The 18,253-nt window shown below is 40.9% G+C and overlaps 3 protein-coding genes across 5 annotated transcripts; 1 reads left to right on the top strand and 2 right to left on the bottom strand.

Annotated features, from left to right (window-relative positions):
• Window positions 1-25: 25 nt before the first annotated feature.
• On the bottom strand, window positions 26-5,566 carry RB195_020999 (uncharacterized protein; the record flags this gene model as incomplete). Of its 2 annotated transcripts, none has more annotated exons than XM_064189607.1 (8): window positions 26-106; window positions 252-355; window positions 616-700; window positions 760-887; window positions 2,109-2,201; window positions 2,263-2,335; window positions 3,090-3,183; window positions 5,451-5,566. In XM_064189607.1, the coding sequence occupies 8 exons, from the start codon at window positions 5,564-5,566 to the stop codon at window positions 26-28; spliced, it is 774 nt and encodes a 257-aa protein (XP_064045488.1). The 2 variants fall into 2 exon arrangements, with proteins under 2 accessions (XP_064045488.1, XP_064045489.1); XM_064189608.1 differs by lacking the exon at window positions 5,451-5,566 and adding an exon at window positions 3,347-3,456.
• Window positions 5,567-5,714: 148 nt separating this feature from the next.
• Window positions 5,715-7,645, bottom strand: RB195_020998 (uncharacterized protein; the record flags this gene model as incomplete). The annotated part of the gene is made up of 7 exons (XM_064189606.1): window positions 5,715-5,795; window positions 5,873-5,976; window positions 6,031-6,115; window positions 6,433-6,557; window positions 7,302-7,394; window positions 7,457-7,529; window positions 7,586-7,645. 7 exons carry the CDS (start codon window positions 7,643-7,645, stop codon window positions 5,715-5,717), a joined length of 621 nt encoding a protein of 206 aa, XP_064045487.1.
• Window positions 7,646-9,532: 1,887 nt separating this feature from the next.
• On the top strand, window positions 9,533-14,676 carry RB195_020997 (uncharacterized protein; the record flags this gene model as incomplete). 2 transcript variants are annotated; one of them, XM_064189605.1, is made up of 8 exons in its annotated part: window positions 9,533-9,620; window positions 9,705-9,922; window positions 13,133-13,279; window positions 13,453-13,608; window positions 13,684-13,779; window positions 14,163-14,327; window positions 14,387-14,511; window positions 14,565-14,676. In XM_064189605.1, the coding sequence occupies 8 exons, from the start codon at window positions 9,533-9,535 to the stop codon at window positions 14,674-14,676; spliced, it is 1,107 nt and encodes a 368-aa protein (XP_064045486.1). The 2 variants fall into 2 exon arrangements, with proteins under 2 accessions (XP_064045486.1, XP_013303154.1); XM_013447700.1 differs by lacking the exons at window positions 9,533-9,620; window positions 9,705-9,922.
• Between the last annotated feature and the right edge of the window lie 3,577 nt (window positions 14,677-18,253).

Below are 18,253 nucleotides of genomic sequence, written 5' to 3'. Positions count from 1 at the left end.
TAAACAAAAACTGTTCACATGCCATTCAGAAAGCTGTCTTCGGTCGAGTTTCAATCCACTCCTTGAGCTTTGGAAGCGCACGGACTTGTACCATGTGGGCCTTCACCTGAAATCAAAATCTCGACACCAGAAAAAATCGAGAAAAACAAGATTTCCGCTACTATTAGGGACCTATACAACAAAGTGATCTTATACTCCAGAGAAATTAGTACCAGAGTAATCTATAAAATTAGAAATGAGGAATTATTTACCTCAGGAAAGCCATCAAGATACTCTGGCATTCTGCTGCTCATGTCGGCTACGTGCTCCGAAATCAACAAATCCACCCAAGTGACTTTCTCGCCAACAAGAAATCCTATATAAACAATGCATATAAGCACTTTCTCTGACATTACAAGCTCGTTCGAGCAGCTACCAAAAGTTTCAATAGCGGCCCATAACCACAATAGCGCCCCATAAAGGTTATTTCACTTTTTCTATTTGTTCTAAGAGAATCTTAGAAACCATGACAATATGCGAAAAAATGCAGAGAACACCTCGCGCATTGTAATAGCAATAAAAAAATAGCCTACTGGCATGAAGGCAGAAGATTTACGTCCATTAATGATCGCTTACCAGATTTACTCTTCTTAAGGAATTTAGTGATGAAACGAAGAAATTTATCACGTCCAGGCATCATCACATCCTTTTTGAGTTGTTCCTGAATAGGTTCATCAAAGCTAAATATGTGACCCTTTTTGGAAGGTATACTGCACTTACGAGATCGCCAGCGTTCATAAATCCAAGCAAAGTGTAGACGTACGGCTTAACTTCCACACAGTAATCCGCATACTGGTCGGCCAAAGAGTCCACAACAGCTTCATCGAATGCATTTGAGCCCGAGAGACCTGAAATGGTCATTTAGAATATGATGGTAATATAAATACTAAAAGGCGAAAAAAATGTGAACATAGTGTTAGTCTTTTGCCTGCAGCTTTGGACAGCAAATCGTTTCTTTTAAATTAGAGTACCTGTCCTTAGCTTTTGCTCGAGTGAACGAGCGCGTGTATTCACTCATCGCCGCCAGCAGTAGGGTTCCGCTTCAAGGTGCATAAATGGGTGATAACCAGTTCGAAAGAGGACACAACTGCGAGGAGCTGGCCGGGAAGAAGTACGATAGGACCATTCTCCTCACTCCTTCACTATCAGATAATAAAGTTAATGCAGTAAAGTGGACAAGAAGCATATATAGGCGCAGCTAAGCACGTTAAGCCCGCTGATGCGATGTGCAGGAGCCAGAGCAAGCACTCGCGCTATGAAGAGCGCATCTGCTGAGCTGCGCCTTCTCAAGCGTCTCTTCGAGGATTGATTTTAAAAATTTCCCGGAAGCGAAATTCTGAAAGAAAAAGACGTCGCAGATATTTTAGTCTGCGATTATGTGTGCCAACAATTTGATTGTTCTAGAGAAAGTTCATTCTGATTGTAAGCCACTCACCTTCTTTTAGATGAGGGGAAATGTTCTAACAACCTCTAGTAATAAATCGCTATTACGCACATGCCGCACACGCTGCACGTTTGCTAACTGAAGAAGTGACGGTAAGAAGAGTATAGTAGAGTCAAAACAGCGTGAAGCACGGAGCAGTTGCGTAAGTGGTTGCGCTCAAAGCGGAGCGGTGGAGCGTAGCGGTTATAATCGAGTGAGGACCCCACCTACTGTCGTTCACTGCTGCAGTTCGCGATGGTCCCACCTGGATTCCACCGTCTATCTCCACTGCGCCTCTTCGACCGCAACCGTTCGCGCAAATGCACCGTGCTTCATGTGGTTTTGACACAACTACGCATATTTTCTGTCTTATGTTGCATCGATGTTTGAAAACCTCGTGTCCCGTAATGTACACAAAAATTCTGTGCGAAAGATGTCATGTCTTACCTTTCGTTTGAATAGGGAAAAATTAACGAAACCAATGACTGCTTGCTGAAACTTAAAAGAGCTGTGATAATAAATGGGATAATAGTCACAAAATCAGAGATATGCTATCTACGAACCGGAGAACAGGAGTTTCAGAAATTATTGTCAACCATGCAACCAATAAGTCTGTATTGCTCTCAGCACAACTACCAACACGTACCCCATTGTCTTGCAAGGAAACGAGCGATTGCGAACGACTGCGCGAGCTGTTTGCCATCCACCTCCAGCACGGGCACTTGCCCAAATGGTAGCTCTGTAATACTCAAATATCCTTGATCCTGGCGACTAGAACAATTTGTCAAAATAACATTTACTAGGCTTGATCTCCGCGAATTTTTCAGGTGTGAGACGGACATCATCGTATTGGTGGCCGGCAAGGGCGAATATCTGTCCCAAGGGAAGTGGTAAAGGTCAACGTTGTACACAATCGACGTCAGTTGTGTTATGTTTGGACGACGGTACTGGCACTGACTCGTCTTTACGCACGACGAAGTCTGCGGAGCTCTATTTTCTTAATTTTGCCTCATTCTTTTATTCGTATACTGATGCAGCAATAGGACTACATATATGTGATCTCAAAATCTTTTCCATCAGTTTTGCCGTTTGTTTCGCTCCCAGAGCTCCTCTAAAATTCCACTGAATAGGAGTTGGTTTGAGTCGCGTCTCATTTTCTCAATGCACGATAACCATCTTTCATAAAGTGATCTATAGAAAATCCTTCTTTCGCTTCTTTAGTAATTTCTACCGCTAGCAAGGATTCTCCTCAACGACTTGAAATTCTATGGTAAGATTTTGGGATTTCGCTACTACTTCGACCACAAAAAACGCAAGACATACACAATCAAAAAAAAAAAATGAAGCGGAAATTCAATCCCTACAAAAAGAAAACATAATGACTCTCTAAGACCCAAAAAACATGCTAAAACAGAAGAATAGTGACTTTATTCACACAAGATCCTATCCTTGCCCCACTATACGAAAAAAGAACTAACAGCTGCCAGAATTAGGAAAGAAAAGCTCCGAAGAACTTGTCGTGCTCATTGGAGAGAGGCTAGTTTCTGTGTTCACCGAATACGCAACAAATAATTCCGTTCGAGGCTGACTCTATATGGATAGATTGCAAACTCATAGATCAACTCACCTGTCGGGCGCATTCCGCTCGACCACGTCCGTCGAAGTAGATGAGCTTGTATTGGACCATTTTTACTCCTGCAGATGTGAAAAATGAGCGTTGTCTGGAAAACAATGGTATTAATCACATAACTCTTTCTCGCTATCTACAAACCACCACGAAGTTTTGGTTACGTCGATCGTCGCATTAGGTGTATCACCTCAAAGAGCCATCAATAGTTCCTCTGCTATCGATCAGCCGCCCATCACGTAAATAGTTGGCCGTACTTCGCTACAAGTGCAAGCGACGCTCGCTGTGGAGCCAGCAGCGGGACAGAAACAAGATGTGATGGAGAGTGACAAGTTACAAGTGACAATGACTGTGTGACCACCAACATATGCCCTTTTCAAACTTTGTCCAAAAATACCCATAGGTGTGACATGACACAGAAACAAAAAGGGACAGAACTCACTGGAATTTCTCCAAAGTTTTACACAGCAAGGTTGGATTTTTATAGCACATTGTGTGGTGAGTTGACAGGTGATTCTTCTGCTACGGAAGGTGAGGAGATGCTATCAAAGAGATTACAAACGAAATGGAAATGTTTTACTTCAAATGCCACTCTCAGGAGCTGCATAGCTATATTCCAAACGCACGCATTCTGCACTTCAACTCGTTCCACTGTAATAAGCTAACTTCGGACATACATTCGACAGGCTAGAAGAAATCGAATGTGAGAGACAGCGGGGATATCGCACGGTGAGTACTTTTTGGGTAGAGCAGATTGAGGTTCGGGGCAAAAGCACATACAATTATCAGAGGTTTTGGTTTTTGTCAGACGCAGTAGGCCGACCGAAAGCGCGCCGCTGTGACTCGGCTTAGCACTCTTGCCAACCCCGAAAATCAATGAGGAAATACTGATGCACTTTTACTTTTTCACGTCGTCAGATTCTGATTATGACAGTTCTGTCGTTTTCCTTCAGCAACACTGACTGTTGCTCACCTTTAACATTAGCAAAACCTAAGCAAAGCCGCTATTCCACTATTGCATAGAGTTAGTAAGCTATGATCTCGTCTTGTCAAGTTTGATGATCTGTTTGGTCTTCCGAAGGCGGCACCGACAAAAGTGAGGGCAGCGTGAAACAATGCTCTTCACAAGGGAACTGCCACAATAGCATTATTTTTTTCCTTGGTCTCGTCAACACCTTTCCAAATTTTGCTGATGATACAGGGCCCAGCCACGTTTCATTCCGTCACATCAAAATATACTGCAGACTCCATCATACATGTTTTCTTTTTTTTTTTTGAATGATGCTTCATGTTCATGAAGATGCGGCTGGAGACTGCAAAGGGCAAGGAACCAGGCTAGATTTAAGCCTAAACTTTCGCGCTATTCACATTTGCCTTTATAAATTATAAGAGTTTTAATACCAAACGATATCTACAAGTGCACTGTTTTATCGCTATTAACAGACGTGTGTTACCAGCACGTACGTCAGTTGAATGCAAGCTTTTGGCCGGCCCGACATGCGGGTTACAAGGATGTTATGTGTCAGCCCTGGCAGCAAGGAGAGCAGAAGCAGAATGAGTGCTCCTTGTTTTAATCGTTTGCAGCGCTATTTATTAAAAATTCCACGTTGTAATTGTCATCCCATGATACATGTCTCCTTTATTCGAGTTTGTCACGTAATGCATTTCTGGACGACAGTCGTTGAATAAGCAAGGATTGCTCAAGAAAACAATTCTTCAGAAACCGAAGCATATTCCTTATTATTATTAGCATTATTCAAATTCATTTCCCGAAAATCCAAACAATTTGCGCAGTTGAGTGTGGTTAACACGTTCAACATTTTGTCTGTATTTTGTCGCGAAAGATTCCTACGATTCCTCACTAAGTTCCTCACTCTCCTCTTCTAGTTTTAGAGCCATATGAGCTATATAGAGCTATATAGAGCTCAACGTATGTAGCCTCGGATTCTTTTAAATATTATCCTAATGCCAGCCGAAACTCCAAAAGAAAGAACTCGATGAGACAGAATGAGCAACTGCAGAGTTGTACATGGCGGGTGTAGCGCAGTCTGTAAGAGTTCTGTGACTGCACGATCGATTGTTCGAAATGGCCCTAGCTCCAACCAAGCGCTCCATCCTTCCGGGGTCGACAAAATGGTGCCAGACTTGTCTCTGAGGATAAAAACACTGAGTTGATAATATAGCCTAGCTTCCAAACCCTCTATGATTACGAATTGCAGTAAAACACTCGAAGCATCCCAGGTGGAGTGTCACACCAGAGACTTCTAAAAATGTACAGCAAAGTATTTCCAGCAGGTGCAGCTAGGTTTTGGCTCCCAGTAATGTCGAGTAATTAAACAAATCTTGGAGTAATGAAATTACCCCTCATTTTCTGAATCGTTGTAGCATTGCCAAAAAACGAGTTTCCTTTTCGAGATCCCCTTTCGTAATCTTATGTGCATGCAAGTGTTCATATCTGTGAGTTTATCCTCATACATACATCTGAGAATGTAGCTTATGGAAAGAAATAACTAGTGGATTTCAAGTGCCTGAATAACGGTTATTACTGCAAGCCAATAATGAATTTCTGTTGACAATGAAGATAACTCAAATAGATCAGAACAAGTAGGATAACATCACTACAAATTAGAACAATGTCTCTGGTCGGGTTTCGATCCATTTCTTCAGTTTCGGAATCGCTCGTATCTTTTCCATGTGCTCTTTTACCTAAATTACCCAGGTTCTAGGATTATCATCACAATATTGTGTTTGACCTCACAGGGTTCAATAAGCGAATCTCTTACTTCAGGATAGCCTTCAAGGAACTCTGGTACAAACGTAAGCATTGTAGCATTGTGCTCCGAGACCAAGAGGTCCACCCACGTCAGTGAGTCACCGACAAGGAAACCTTCAAATAATTTGCTGAGAAGTGATGTTTCCATCACATAATGAGAAAACATACCAGAAGGGCTTTTCTTAAGGAATTTAGTGATGAATCCGAAGAATTTATCGCGAGCAGGAAGTAACACTTCTTTTTTGAGTTGCTCCTGAGAAATCAATAGATATCCGATGATTATGATCCCACACTGTGCTCTCGTACTTTGTTCCCACACGCTTTGCTTTGTTCGAGGCGGAAGATTTGATAAAAGAAGGTAGAAACTCATAATGTGCTTAGAAATTTCGCTGCAGTTATACAGAAATGAGGAAGCCGGTGAGTTCAAGACACAAGCTCTGTTCATCAAAAAAATGATCAATTGTAGAGAAATATTTCATATCAACTGAGACTTCGGTGACATCCTAACAAGACAGATTAAGAAGCCATGTATGCCACAATAGAATGATACGAGAAATGTTCAAAGCTTACCACATCACCTTCTCGCATTCCAATGACAGTGTAGAAGAACGACTTGATCTCGACGCGATAGTCAGAATACTGGTCTGCTAAAGAGTCGACTACGGCTTCATCGAACGTTGATTTGCCTGCGAAACCTGAATATGGGCCATTATCACTTGCAGTCATGCAGGTAAAATAACTCAGAAAGCAAAAACGATGCTTGGTTTTCTTTACGCAGAGCAAATTGCAGCTCTGTGCTGACATGCATACCACATTTTATATTTTCGCTTTAATGAAAATTGTTTGGCGCTGTTTTGCAAAGATAATTTTACACTCTCTTGCTCATATTCTCCAAAATAGCATAGGGATAAAGAGACTACGTACAGATAAACACAAAGTCAAGAAAAAAACTAACTTAGCAGGCTTACGAATAATTATATATTTTACGCCTGCTCTTATACTTATCGTAGCACGATTGCTAAGAGGATAGGCTGCGACTGCAATGACTCGATTCGGAATCGCTGTCGATCATCATGTCGATCGATCGCGATCACAGCCCCCATCCCTCCAACATCGACAAAGGAGTGCCAAACATATCTGGGAGGACAAGATCATTCCATTGAAACATCCACTACTCGCGCAACCCATTGTATAGGCCAGGCATTCATTCATTCATTCATTCACTCATAGACCTTAAATGATTTTGAATTGAAGTTGAACGTGTTGGCGCATCCCAAGCGGATTGATTGACTCCAGGCATTTTATCTCTTTTTTAAATCACACCTATCGCGTATGCAAAATTGTGTTACTTCAACAATTACTTCCGTTGGTTTATACTCCTTAGAAGGCAGTTAGAACCAATTTTAAAGAATGGCCAACGTTCTTCGCTACTTACGCACCGAACTGCCTGGCCAGATAGCGGCAAATCGCAAGGGATTGAGCCAGTTGCTTGCCATCGACTTCAAGGACTGGAACCTGTCCGAAAGGCAAATCTAAAACGGATCCAGTCGTAAACATATTTTTCCGCTACTAGGTATCCCATCACAGAACTTACCAGGCTTCACTTTTGCGAACTGCTCTTTGTCTAAACGGACATCCTCGAATTCCTGATCGGCAAGTGCGAAGATCTGTCGGATGAGTGTGTCACATGCATACTATACAAGTCACTAACTTCTAAGCTCACCTGTCTTGCACATTCTCCGGCTCCACGTATAGCGAAGTAGGTTAACTTGTAATGAACCATCACTTAATAAAATCTCAGTGTGCTTCTGCGAATATCGATATGAATGCGTCCAATGGATAAAAATGGGCACAAGAGAGAGTGAAGATAAGGGAGGACAAAATGATGAGGAAAAGGTTGTTGCTAAAGAAGTAGATGAATTTCATTCACTGAACTCATTGCATTACTCAGCAAGCTTATATTTTCACCTAATAACTACTTCTTATCCAATAAATGCATTTTCCAGTGAGGATGACTGATTAAGCAGATGTAACGATATCACAAAATGAATAGCAGGAACATGAGCAGAAGTAGGTATTTGATAAACTGCAAAGGCTAAAACACCCTGGCACCTGAGTGTAGGAATGACGACTGAGAAAAGAGAGGTGCGCTGAGTGGTACAGAAATCGATTCATTTGATCATGATCAGATCAATTTGAGCGCTATTCCAGAACTTTGTAAGTAAGTGTCCCGCTTCAATTAGCTGAAATTCAGGTCGTTAAAATGATGTCAGCATGGATTGCTTCGGCGCTAACTTAGGTGGTACTCTAGAGAAATTCGGCCACATCTACAGCTCAAGTTACAGTAAGTCATACGAAAAGGTTACTAAAAGAGGTGAACGAGTGTTACCACTAATGTCGATCGCATCGCGCACATCGCTGCCTGTCTGCTATTATATACCGAGTCCGCGTGGACGTCCTTGTAGTTCACCGCCGTCGCACACAATCTCACATAACGATGTGCAAACTTAGCTCACACCTCTGGGAGTTCAAAGAACGTGGGCAAATATTTGCAACAAATTGCGGGCTGATTGGTAGTGGGTCAAAGAAACTCGATAGTGTTCTGTCATAGTGTGCATGCGAGGTTTTTAGATGGAACCTTTATTTGCCTGACATTTCACCTTTTTCGCCGTCTTCAGAGTTCTCACAAACTCGATAGTATATTCTTGTTGATATTCTTCGGTTTTCAAGTTTCGAGTTTTCATTTTATTATACTAGGACTAATAGTATTACCTCTATTATAATATATTCTATGATATTCTATCGTAGTTTTACCGCATCGACCACGTCGTTTCTCAACAACACTCTCCCCAGTGCAAGGTTTATACACGTTTTGGTTGTAGTTGAACAATCGTTGACCGGCTCTCGCCTCAAGAGAGCATTTGAAAGTTTGAGAGTTTCAATATATTTCCTTCTTCATACCAGTCTCAACAGGTGGTTTCACGGAATGTTCGGATATTCCTTCTGGATTTGTCACTTTCTGTCAGAACAGCGGCGACCGTTTCACGCATCCAGAAAGCCAATTTTATTGTAAAACAGGATTGAATTTGGCTTACCAAGGTACAGGTAGCGTCAGAACTGATAGGAAGGAATAAGAAAAGATCCCTGAAGATCACCATGATTTCGCCTGAGATTGCACCACATGCAGCAGACTAACCACTTTCACACTTGAGGATAACTTTTGATAAATTTTAGCGTTACGGCATTGGACCTAAATGTCTACCCTATTCAACAAATCAGGGACATGTAACTGGAGAATGATTTACTGAACACAGAATGTTTGTAGTGAAAATAAGATAGATATGAGGCGAACATACAACGATACAATCTACCAGAAAAATTCTTTGGAGGGATTTGGTGAAATATACTGGGCAAATAGTGCTCTCTCGTATTGAGAGAAATATTCTTTTTTTTTAAAGAAAAACTTCATGTGATTCCTCAAGTTCAAATGTAAGCTACATTGATTTGAAGTGAAACATGAAACATAACGCTTTGTATTGGGTTGTTCGGAAAGTAATGTCCGTTTTCGCCAAGATGAATTTAGCGCTCTGTTTTTGGATTAATAATTGTTCACTTGCCGTGAAGTTATATAAAGTATGGAGCCCGTTCTTTGCTCCATGTAAATTTGAGAATGGTTTTGGATCTTGGATTTGGATTTTCGACAAAGTACAACTTCGAGCAATCTTTTTGTTCCAATTCGAACATGGTCGGCGGAGACAGTTCGTGACATCAACCTTGCTTTCCGAGAAAGTACTACTACTGAACTTTGGTGCGGCGCTGGTTCACTAAATTTCGTCGTGGAGACAAAAGTCTTGAAGATGCGGAGCGCGAAGGTCGACCATCGCAGCGTGACGATGTCCGATTAAATTCCTTGGCTGAAGCAGATCTAATAGCTTCTGTTCGAGAGCTCGCTTCGGAACTTGGAGTGTCGCGCAGCACCGCTTTTGCACATCTGCGAGGAATTGAGAAGTCGAGGAAGCTGGACAAGTGGGTACCGCATGAGTTGAGGGGAAGTCAGAGGGTTCGCCGTCTTGAATTCTCATCTGCGCTCTTTTCTCGTTACAAAAACGACCCTTTTCTGGACCCGAGCTTTTTTTTCTTTATTTTTGTGACGTGCGATGATAAGTGGGTCCTTTACGACAATCGAAGACGATCTTCACAGTAGCTGGATCACGGCCAGGCGCCTAAACATTTTCTGAAGATAGATTGGACAGTTCGGTGGTCTGCAGGCGGTCTGATGCATCACAGCTTCCTAAGTCCCGACTAATCTTGGGCTATTTCACACCCACCATATTCGCCGGACCTTTCCTCCGCGGGCTAGCATTTCTTTAAAGGCATCACCCCACGAATCTGAGGTGGTGCAGATTTCAGGTGAAGTATTCGTATACAGGATGGGAGACTACGGAAAGGGGGTGCTTCCGTCCATTTCTTCCTAATTGCCGTAAAAAACGGCCCGGAAGATACGGCTTCATTCGTTTTGGCGCACCATTTTGTACAAGAGGTTCGATTGGAGCGCGCCAGTCTTGTGCGGCGCCGCATCTTCCTGGCCGTTTTCTACAGCAATTAGGAAGAAATGGACGGAATCACCCCCCTCTCCATAGTCTCCCATCCCGTATACGAATACTCCACCTGAAATCTGCACCACCTCAGATTCGTGGGGTGATGCCTTTAAGCACCTGGACATCTTCTTAAAAGATGAGTGCTTCGAAAACGAAGGTGACATCGAAACGACCTCCAGAGAACTTTCAACTTCCAGATCTCCAGATTTCTAAGTTGTTAGTATAAGTAAGCTTGTATCTCGTTGACAAATACGTGATGATTGCAATGGTTCTTACCTTGATTAATAAAGTTTAGTTCGAGATGAGATGTGTCTTTTGAATTTGTCGTATAAAACGGACATCACTTTCCGAACACCTTAATAGCAGCAACACATGAAACACTCATAGGAACTAATGTGACGTCAAAACGAGTGGTATTTTTTTACCAAATGGATCAAGGATAGATCCGCGTTAACGGGGGTTAGTTGAGTAATTTAAGATTATAGTGAGGTTCTTCCTGAACGATAAGATGAGCGAATGCAGTTCAACAAAATCTGTGCTTGCCGATTGTTTAAAAGATGCTGAACAGGTGGCAATGCTCTCTCTGATTTTTCTACAAATGAATTAGCATGCTAAACAACTTTCATTCTGTGATTATACATATTCTCTGGATGACCTCAGTTCTGGGCTCTTTCTGCCACCTTAACTACAAAAGAGATAAGATAAGTACCAACTAATACAAACATTCAGTAGTTTAATATAGAATTTTTGTATCAGATGGAAATGCATCGTCTCGGAAACATGCAACTTTTCGTGAAATTATGAAGTATGTCATTGAAATAAAGGCAGTAAGGCGAACGAATAATGTTCCGAAAAGAAGAAACAGAAAAATTTCTGCACAGCTCCAGAGAAGACAGACTACAGCAACTCATTCCGTGCGTACATAATCGCCTGTAATTGTCCATGACGCACAAAGAAGGAAAGTTCTATAATTTTCCAGTTTTATGGTGAATATAGTTCATATGCGGTTCCTAGTACAGTAAGAACAGTGATGTTTCTAATTAACAAAAAGAATCTCAACTACGAGGGGAGGGCAACAATTTGGTGAGAACATTTGTAGACCTTAAGAGTTTTGTTGCGGTAGGTTGCGTTTATTTGGACCTTTTCCAACGCCAGCATTGACATGCGAAAACTGTGACAAAAATAGTAACCCAAGTGTGCAAAAATAACAGCTCCTGATACAAAGAAAAGGTTTAGATCGGTTCACAACTAACCTTGCCCTCCATAGGCGACTTCGCTGTTTTCGCTATAGCTAGCTCCACTGAAGTTATTAAGGATTCACCTGTAAACATAAAACCTAGAAAAAGTGAGGACAATCATATCAGTGTTCTAGGTTTTGTTGGTGCAGACGCAGCGAAGTGAACAGGTTGCATTTTTTTCTTTCTGTAGTTAAAGGGGGTGAAGAACTTATTCTGAAGAGTTTTCCAGGGTTGATGAGATTTCGAACAACTTAGATGGTGATTTTCAAACTGATGCCTAATTCTAATTTCGAGTAACTAGGAATTTGACATTGGCAGACTGAGAATACCTAAGTATTCACATCTGTGACATGATATGTGGATGCGATCGAGCATTCAGGGCCACGCGCTGTGACACTGCTTGGATCTGGAGAACCAACAATGATAGTAACCAGAAATGTTCGCCCTGATGCCACCACAAGGACCATAGTTCATGTAGGCGAGCGAGAAGATGAGAACACTCGAATAAGCGGTTCTGGAAGAAACGGTGTCGCGTTAGGTGCTAAGTACATGGATAGCTGGATGTTGCATAGGAGACCAAACTAGTAAGGTCCATCATATTCATGCTCCTCACCCTCCCCTCTCTAAACGAAAGAGGAGAAGAAACAGCAATGGCAACAGGAGACAACCTCGTACTTCATCACGTCTTGATCCATTGATTCCATCAGTTGATATTTCTGGATCTCCCTCTTCCTCAAAAACTTGTCCTTTGAAGGAAAAACATCTCCGCTATTCCAACCTCTGCACCTAATCCCAAGATTGAACGTATCCAGGAACCTCACAATAATCTAATCCGGAACGATAGAGCATCTCCAAGAAATATTAAGTCAGACCTTCAAGAATAACTAAGTATCCATTGTCGCCGCAAAAGCACACGCCCGACTACCAACATCCCTAGCGAGAATTGTAAAAATTGCAACTGTCATTTCGAGACAAGGCGGATTTCGACATCTGCATCATCCAAACATCATTCCAAACTCCACATCACAAAAGTCCCGCCCGCCCTGTCGAAATAGAACGGGGCCAATCTAGGTAGCATCGATAACCCACAGTTAGACGTGAAGCATGATGTGCTCAGTGTAACCAAGCAGGTGCACCACACTTTACGATAAAGCGAGAAAAACAAGGATTTGAGGTTTTTAGGTTTCGCGCGCTACTCTTTGCTTTCCTAGTTTTCCTTTCAAGCTATTGTGAGCTTTCTATTAAGTTTACATTGAGAAGTGATTAGTTGCACTTATTATGCTCTCTTTGCGGTAGAGACCCCTTTCTTCGATGTTTCTAGGGACTATTTTATGAAAGCCATGACTATGAGTATTCGTAGTGTCTCTACTTAAATTTCTTTGGTTTTTTTTTTTTACATAGTGTGGTAGTAGTTCATGTGTTCTGGTTTTTCAGATGTTAAAGTTGAAAAGACGTCCACTTTTGAGCAAAACAGAGTTACCTTTACCCGATAGTAGTTCCGAAGATGAGGGAGACGGGACAAGTCGCACTGCGTTGCCAGTCGTGTCGAAGGACTTCAAAATACCGTGGCGTAAAGAAAGGGTAAGTTTAGGCTAGACTTAGATCTTGGAAGGCATATTTTAGCTAGTGGTTTCATTCCAGTCTTTAAATCTAGTCTTTTTGCTTACCACTGATTCATGTACATTGTTTATATACTCTATAGGGTCAAACTTTGCACTCTCACCTATCCGGGTGATGTCAACTTCATGTTTCAGTCGAAACATGACTCTGCAGATTTCTTCGTCCTGGATACTGTTGGCCGCACTGAAGAGCCTGTATCAGAGTCTAGTACAAGTTCTTCTGAGAATGTGAAGCCTAAAACAGACATTAGTGCACCCGCCACAGTCATGCTAGATGAAAGGGTCGAAAAGGTAAACACTTCTCATTCCACCTACTGTAAGAAGACTATCATTTTTATTTTTTCAAGTCCTCACCAGAAGTTTTAGTTATTAGACAAGGCAGTATGTGGTCCATCTTTTGAGAAGAACTACGGCGAAACTGCCAGTCTCATTGGAAGGAGAGCAGCTAAACGGTTAAGAAAGGTAAGGTATTGTCCTTCTTATCTTTCTTGTTTGCTTATTTTTTATTTAAAGGCACACACTAGCTCTAACGCAGATATAAATTTGGAAATTTCTGTAAATTATGAAAGACTAGGTGAGTTTGAGCTGGTTTGAAGCGGCATCAGTTCCTTTACTCATTCTATATTTTCTATTCTGGCTTTGAAAGTCGGATTTCAAAAGTGGGAGTGTTTATGCTTGGTGTATGCTGACACCCTGGTCCATTTTCCGTTTTGCACATACCGTAGTTATAAACTTATGTACGTTGAGGTGATGGTGCTGTAATGTTATATGGTTATTCTCATTACTATAGTCTTATTTAAGCAATAGTGATAAATGCTGACAGGAAACTTATGTGACCTTTTCAGCTGGAACGTGAAAAGACTATGGGCAAAGAATGGTTCGACATTCCTGCAACTGAGCTCACAGAAGAGGCTAAGACAGATCTGGAGCTGCTACAAATGCGTGCTGCTATAGATCCGCTTGCATTTTATCGTAGAAGCGATCGCACTGTTCTTCCTAAGTATTTCCAGGTATAGTTCCCATTTTATGTCTTAAAGAGGTTATCAATGGTCAGCTTTCCTTGCTCCAGGTTGGACGTGTCGTTGATGCTCCTGAGGACTACTACAGTGGTCGTCTTACTAAGAAAGAGAGGAAAAATACAATGCTGGATGAACTATTGTTTGACCCACAGTTCTCGAGGTCGAAAAGAGAAAAGTAAGTTATTTCTTCACTGTCTTTAGAAACTAGTGCAACCAATAGCTGTTTAGATTCAACGCCATACAGAAGTTCGAGAAGAAAAAAAGACGTGGGACATTCCAACACTCTGGGCCGCGTAGAAAGAGAAGGGAGAAGCTCAATGATAGGAAGAAGAAACCCTGAGCCAAATAGAATAGATTATGAATTTCAGCACTTTTTCTACAAGACCTGCTGCTTCATTATTACATCATTTTTCATTATTTGGTGCAGGTTTTTTTTTTTTGAAAACCAGCGAGCTGTTTTTGTTTGAAACAGATTCAGAATTTATGCGAATCATTGTTTCTTTGTTTCTGACTTGTAGGTTTGCATTCTGTGATACAGGAATGTTATTTCCAAAAAAATTTATCCGATATCTGTTCGTCGCGTTCCAGCAACCTAGGTGGATTTGCAGCGGATTGTAGGAAAAACTGGTGAAGTTTATCGTTGCTAGAGGGAATCGTCTGCGAGCATGCATATTCGATCATCACCCAGAACAATTTGATCGACAAGTTTGATGTGCACTTGATCGTAGAGTGTTCATGGAGTTCGCGACGAATCGATGGACGCGCAGATGGACGAATTCACTCTCTATGTTAATAATTTGTAATATCATAGTTTGCTAACGCTGTTTCTAGCAGAGGTCCTTATATGCTTTCCATAATTTTGAACAGAATGTGTTCTGAATAGCCGTTAACAAATGCTGAAATGTTTTGGTTGTTGCTAACATTTTTATGCGCTATGAAGCCCTACTACAAAAACAACTCATCTTTAAAAGCAAAACACCAAGATTTTGGAGAATAGAATATAAAGCAGAAATAAAAGGAAATCTTCAAGTCAAGCATTTTTGAAATCAGCGCCAATATTGTTCGATCGTATAGCCCTGAGTGAAGTGTTTCGGAGGTGTGGTGTGATTTTTCATGACCATCATGTCCGTGGAGATCTACGAATATTAGTTCCCAAATAGGCAACACATGTACCTGCGATACACATACTTTAATGAGTTTGAAACGAGCCGGTAATTTATCAGAATCCGAATTTTTATACCACTATTTTACAGGAAGGTGTAATAGAACTGACGAAGACCACAGTCTAAAATTGGAGAACTGAGCTACACAAAGGAAAACTTTCTCGAGCATTTTGCCCTCGGCTGGTCTAACGATGGGGATCCTTGGGAAACTAGGCATAGTCGCCATGGTCTGGGTTGTTATTTTGCGCCACATACAACAATCACTTCAAATTCGACTGTTATGCTTAAGTGACTAGCAGTAAATAGGGATTGAGAACAAACGGTGGTTGAAGTAGCTGGGCAAACGAACTGAACAAGATCCCATGGACCACTTAACCTATTGTCAGCTGTCTGCAGATAAACTTCTTCTTTGCTTGACTTCACTGAGAATTTCCATCGAAAAGTTCCTATGAAGGAGACATTCCTTTATTATAAAATCGTAGAAGCGAAATATTGTAATGTTAATGGAAATCTTGCATTAGAAGACCTATACCGCTAAAAAATTGCAGCGGGAATTGACGAGATTCCCCTTCGATTATGAACTTTCTGAAAGTTTTCAACAGGAAGAAAACAGAGATACCGCAATTAATTCAGATCTTCAATTTTCTTCCTGCCATATTCCTTGTTGTAGAGCTTTAGACCAATTTTTCTCTTATGACTTTTCCACTATTAATGTCCTCATTATCGATATACAGCAAAAAAAAACTATCTGTTTGAATATGTATGGAAGATATTCATAGAGATTTTAGGGAAGGCAAACAGGCGGAAAAAATTGTCGATTCTTCCTCGGTTTTCAGGTTCTCTTTCCAGTGCATACAACCGTACGAATACAAAGCCATTATTTGTTGATTAGATTAATCTTAGCAACGTTCAAATCAATCTGTAACACGACCGCAAGATTACTGTACGCATCAGAGAAGCTCTATCTTGAATTGTGTTCTTTGTTTCAAGACGGTTGGTTTGATTAAAGACGAGTCGCTGCTGTCATGCTGTTACAAAATGTAACCAATGCCTTCCTTCTTCAAGATTTCCTCTCTTCTCTCTTAGCTACGAAAACTATATGGAAAACTCCTTGGAGTTCCTTTCCTTTTGCTTTTTTAACAGTTTTTCATTGCTTTTTCTTGTACTGTTGCATGGACAGGTTAGGGTTGTACAGCCTTAATGAAGTCGTATTCCATTAGTTGTATGGTCTTGATTTGCTCTGGGTGCCTCGAAGATCTTACTTTATACTGATTTATTTTCTGTCTAACTTCCTTTTCCAATTGTGCACGGTTTTCTCCTTACGTATTCATAGTACCAAAAAACTCCTCTGTATTAGTCTAGTAGTTTCCACTGATTCCAGAGCAATGAGGTCAGTTTGCCGTAGTTTGGATTTCTGCCCTTTTTTGACCTTCTTCTAAGACGGATTTAGGATCCTACTATTACTCCAACTACAACAAAAGCTAATCATGCGTAGTCACACAAAAAATAGAGCGAAAGTTTGATCTCTACTAACGAATACTTTAGAGTCGTTCTTGGAACAAATCAAAAGATACAAACAATTGGAAAAGACGTTGTTAAGACCATGTAAGACTTTTTGCACTCTGAAAGAAAGTGAAAAAGTACAAAAAATCAGAGAAAGAAGAGTCTCGGCGAGTTCTGCGCATACAACAAACAGATCTCAGAGCACGGCTTCACTCAGGACGCGTCGCGTTGCCGCCTTACAACAAGTTTCACGCCGACTGTAATCTATCAATGATTGATGCAGATTTCTGTGCATTGCACATAGATGTTCTCGAAGAAACATAAGAAAATCTATGTGAGAAAAAATGGCTGTCTTCACTTCTGTAATAATGACATTTAGGAGGCTTCGAATCTGTTCGACTAAGTGCCATGAATCTGCTCAATGTATACTCTTTTTCTGCGTTCTGCTCACTTTCTATTTCTTTTGCTTTGTCTCAATCAAAACTGCATCGCGTCCGAATGTATATATTCGTAGCAGATGATAGGTTATGTGCATTTTCACTTCATTTCAGAAGAAGAAACAACAAAGATATTATCAAAAAACTTGGTCTGCTTACGTCGATCTCGCACTTTTCTTGGAACTTTCTCAACAAACCAAAGGAAAGAATTAGTGAATAACAATGAAAGATCTAAAATTCAGGCAGCAACCACGCTTAAAGTTATAAAGAAAACGAAAATTAAGGAAAAAAAGTTCAGCATTTTCTTCTCCCTGAGTTTTTCTGTTTTTTCCGATGCCTTCTAATTTTCCTTTCCTTTTTGGTTAATTCTGATCGTCAGTGATTTAAGAAACGCAATTCTTTTTATTTTGCATTGTTTGCGTCAGTTTTCCTTTCTCTTGTTGCTCCTTTGTCATGTTCTACACTTTTTTGACATTTTTGTTGTTCTATTCATAGGTGAAATCACCATAATTTGTTGATATTTTGAGAAGTGGAAAGTTATCGTGAAGATTCCTAGAGGACCCCGATAAAACTATTGAAAGAATTGATACCGAGGTTCTGAGAGAAGTTTATAGCAATTCATAAATTTAGCTCGATAAATTTAGCCGGACTGTTAGGTAGAAAACCGTGCAAGAAACCATTGCTTTCCATGAAGAAAAGAGTGTTTTCATTAGCACTAGCAAAAACCGCATTTGCATTGAACGGAACCGGATTAGGCACATGGGCTTTCCACTGATTAATAAAACATAAGGTGTCTGGTGTTGATCAGTCCGCT

Source organism: Necator americanus, chromosome II (genome assembly GCF_031761385.1).
Source record: "Necator americanus strain Aroian chromosome II, whole genome shotgun sequence".
Classification (NCBI taxonomy): Eukaryota; Metazoa; Nematoda; class Chromadorea; order Rhabditida; family Ancylostomatidae; genus Necator; species Necator americanus.
This window is presented reverse-complemented; position numbering and strand designations above follow the sequence as displayed.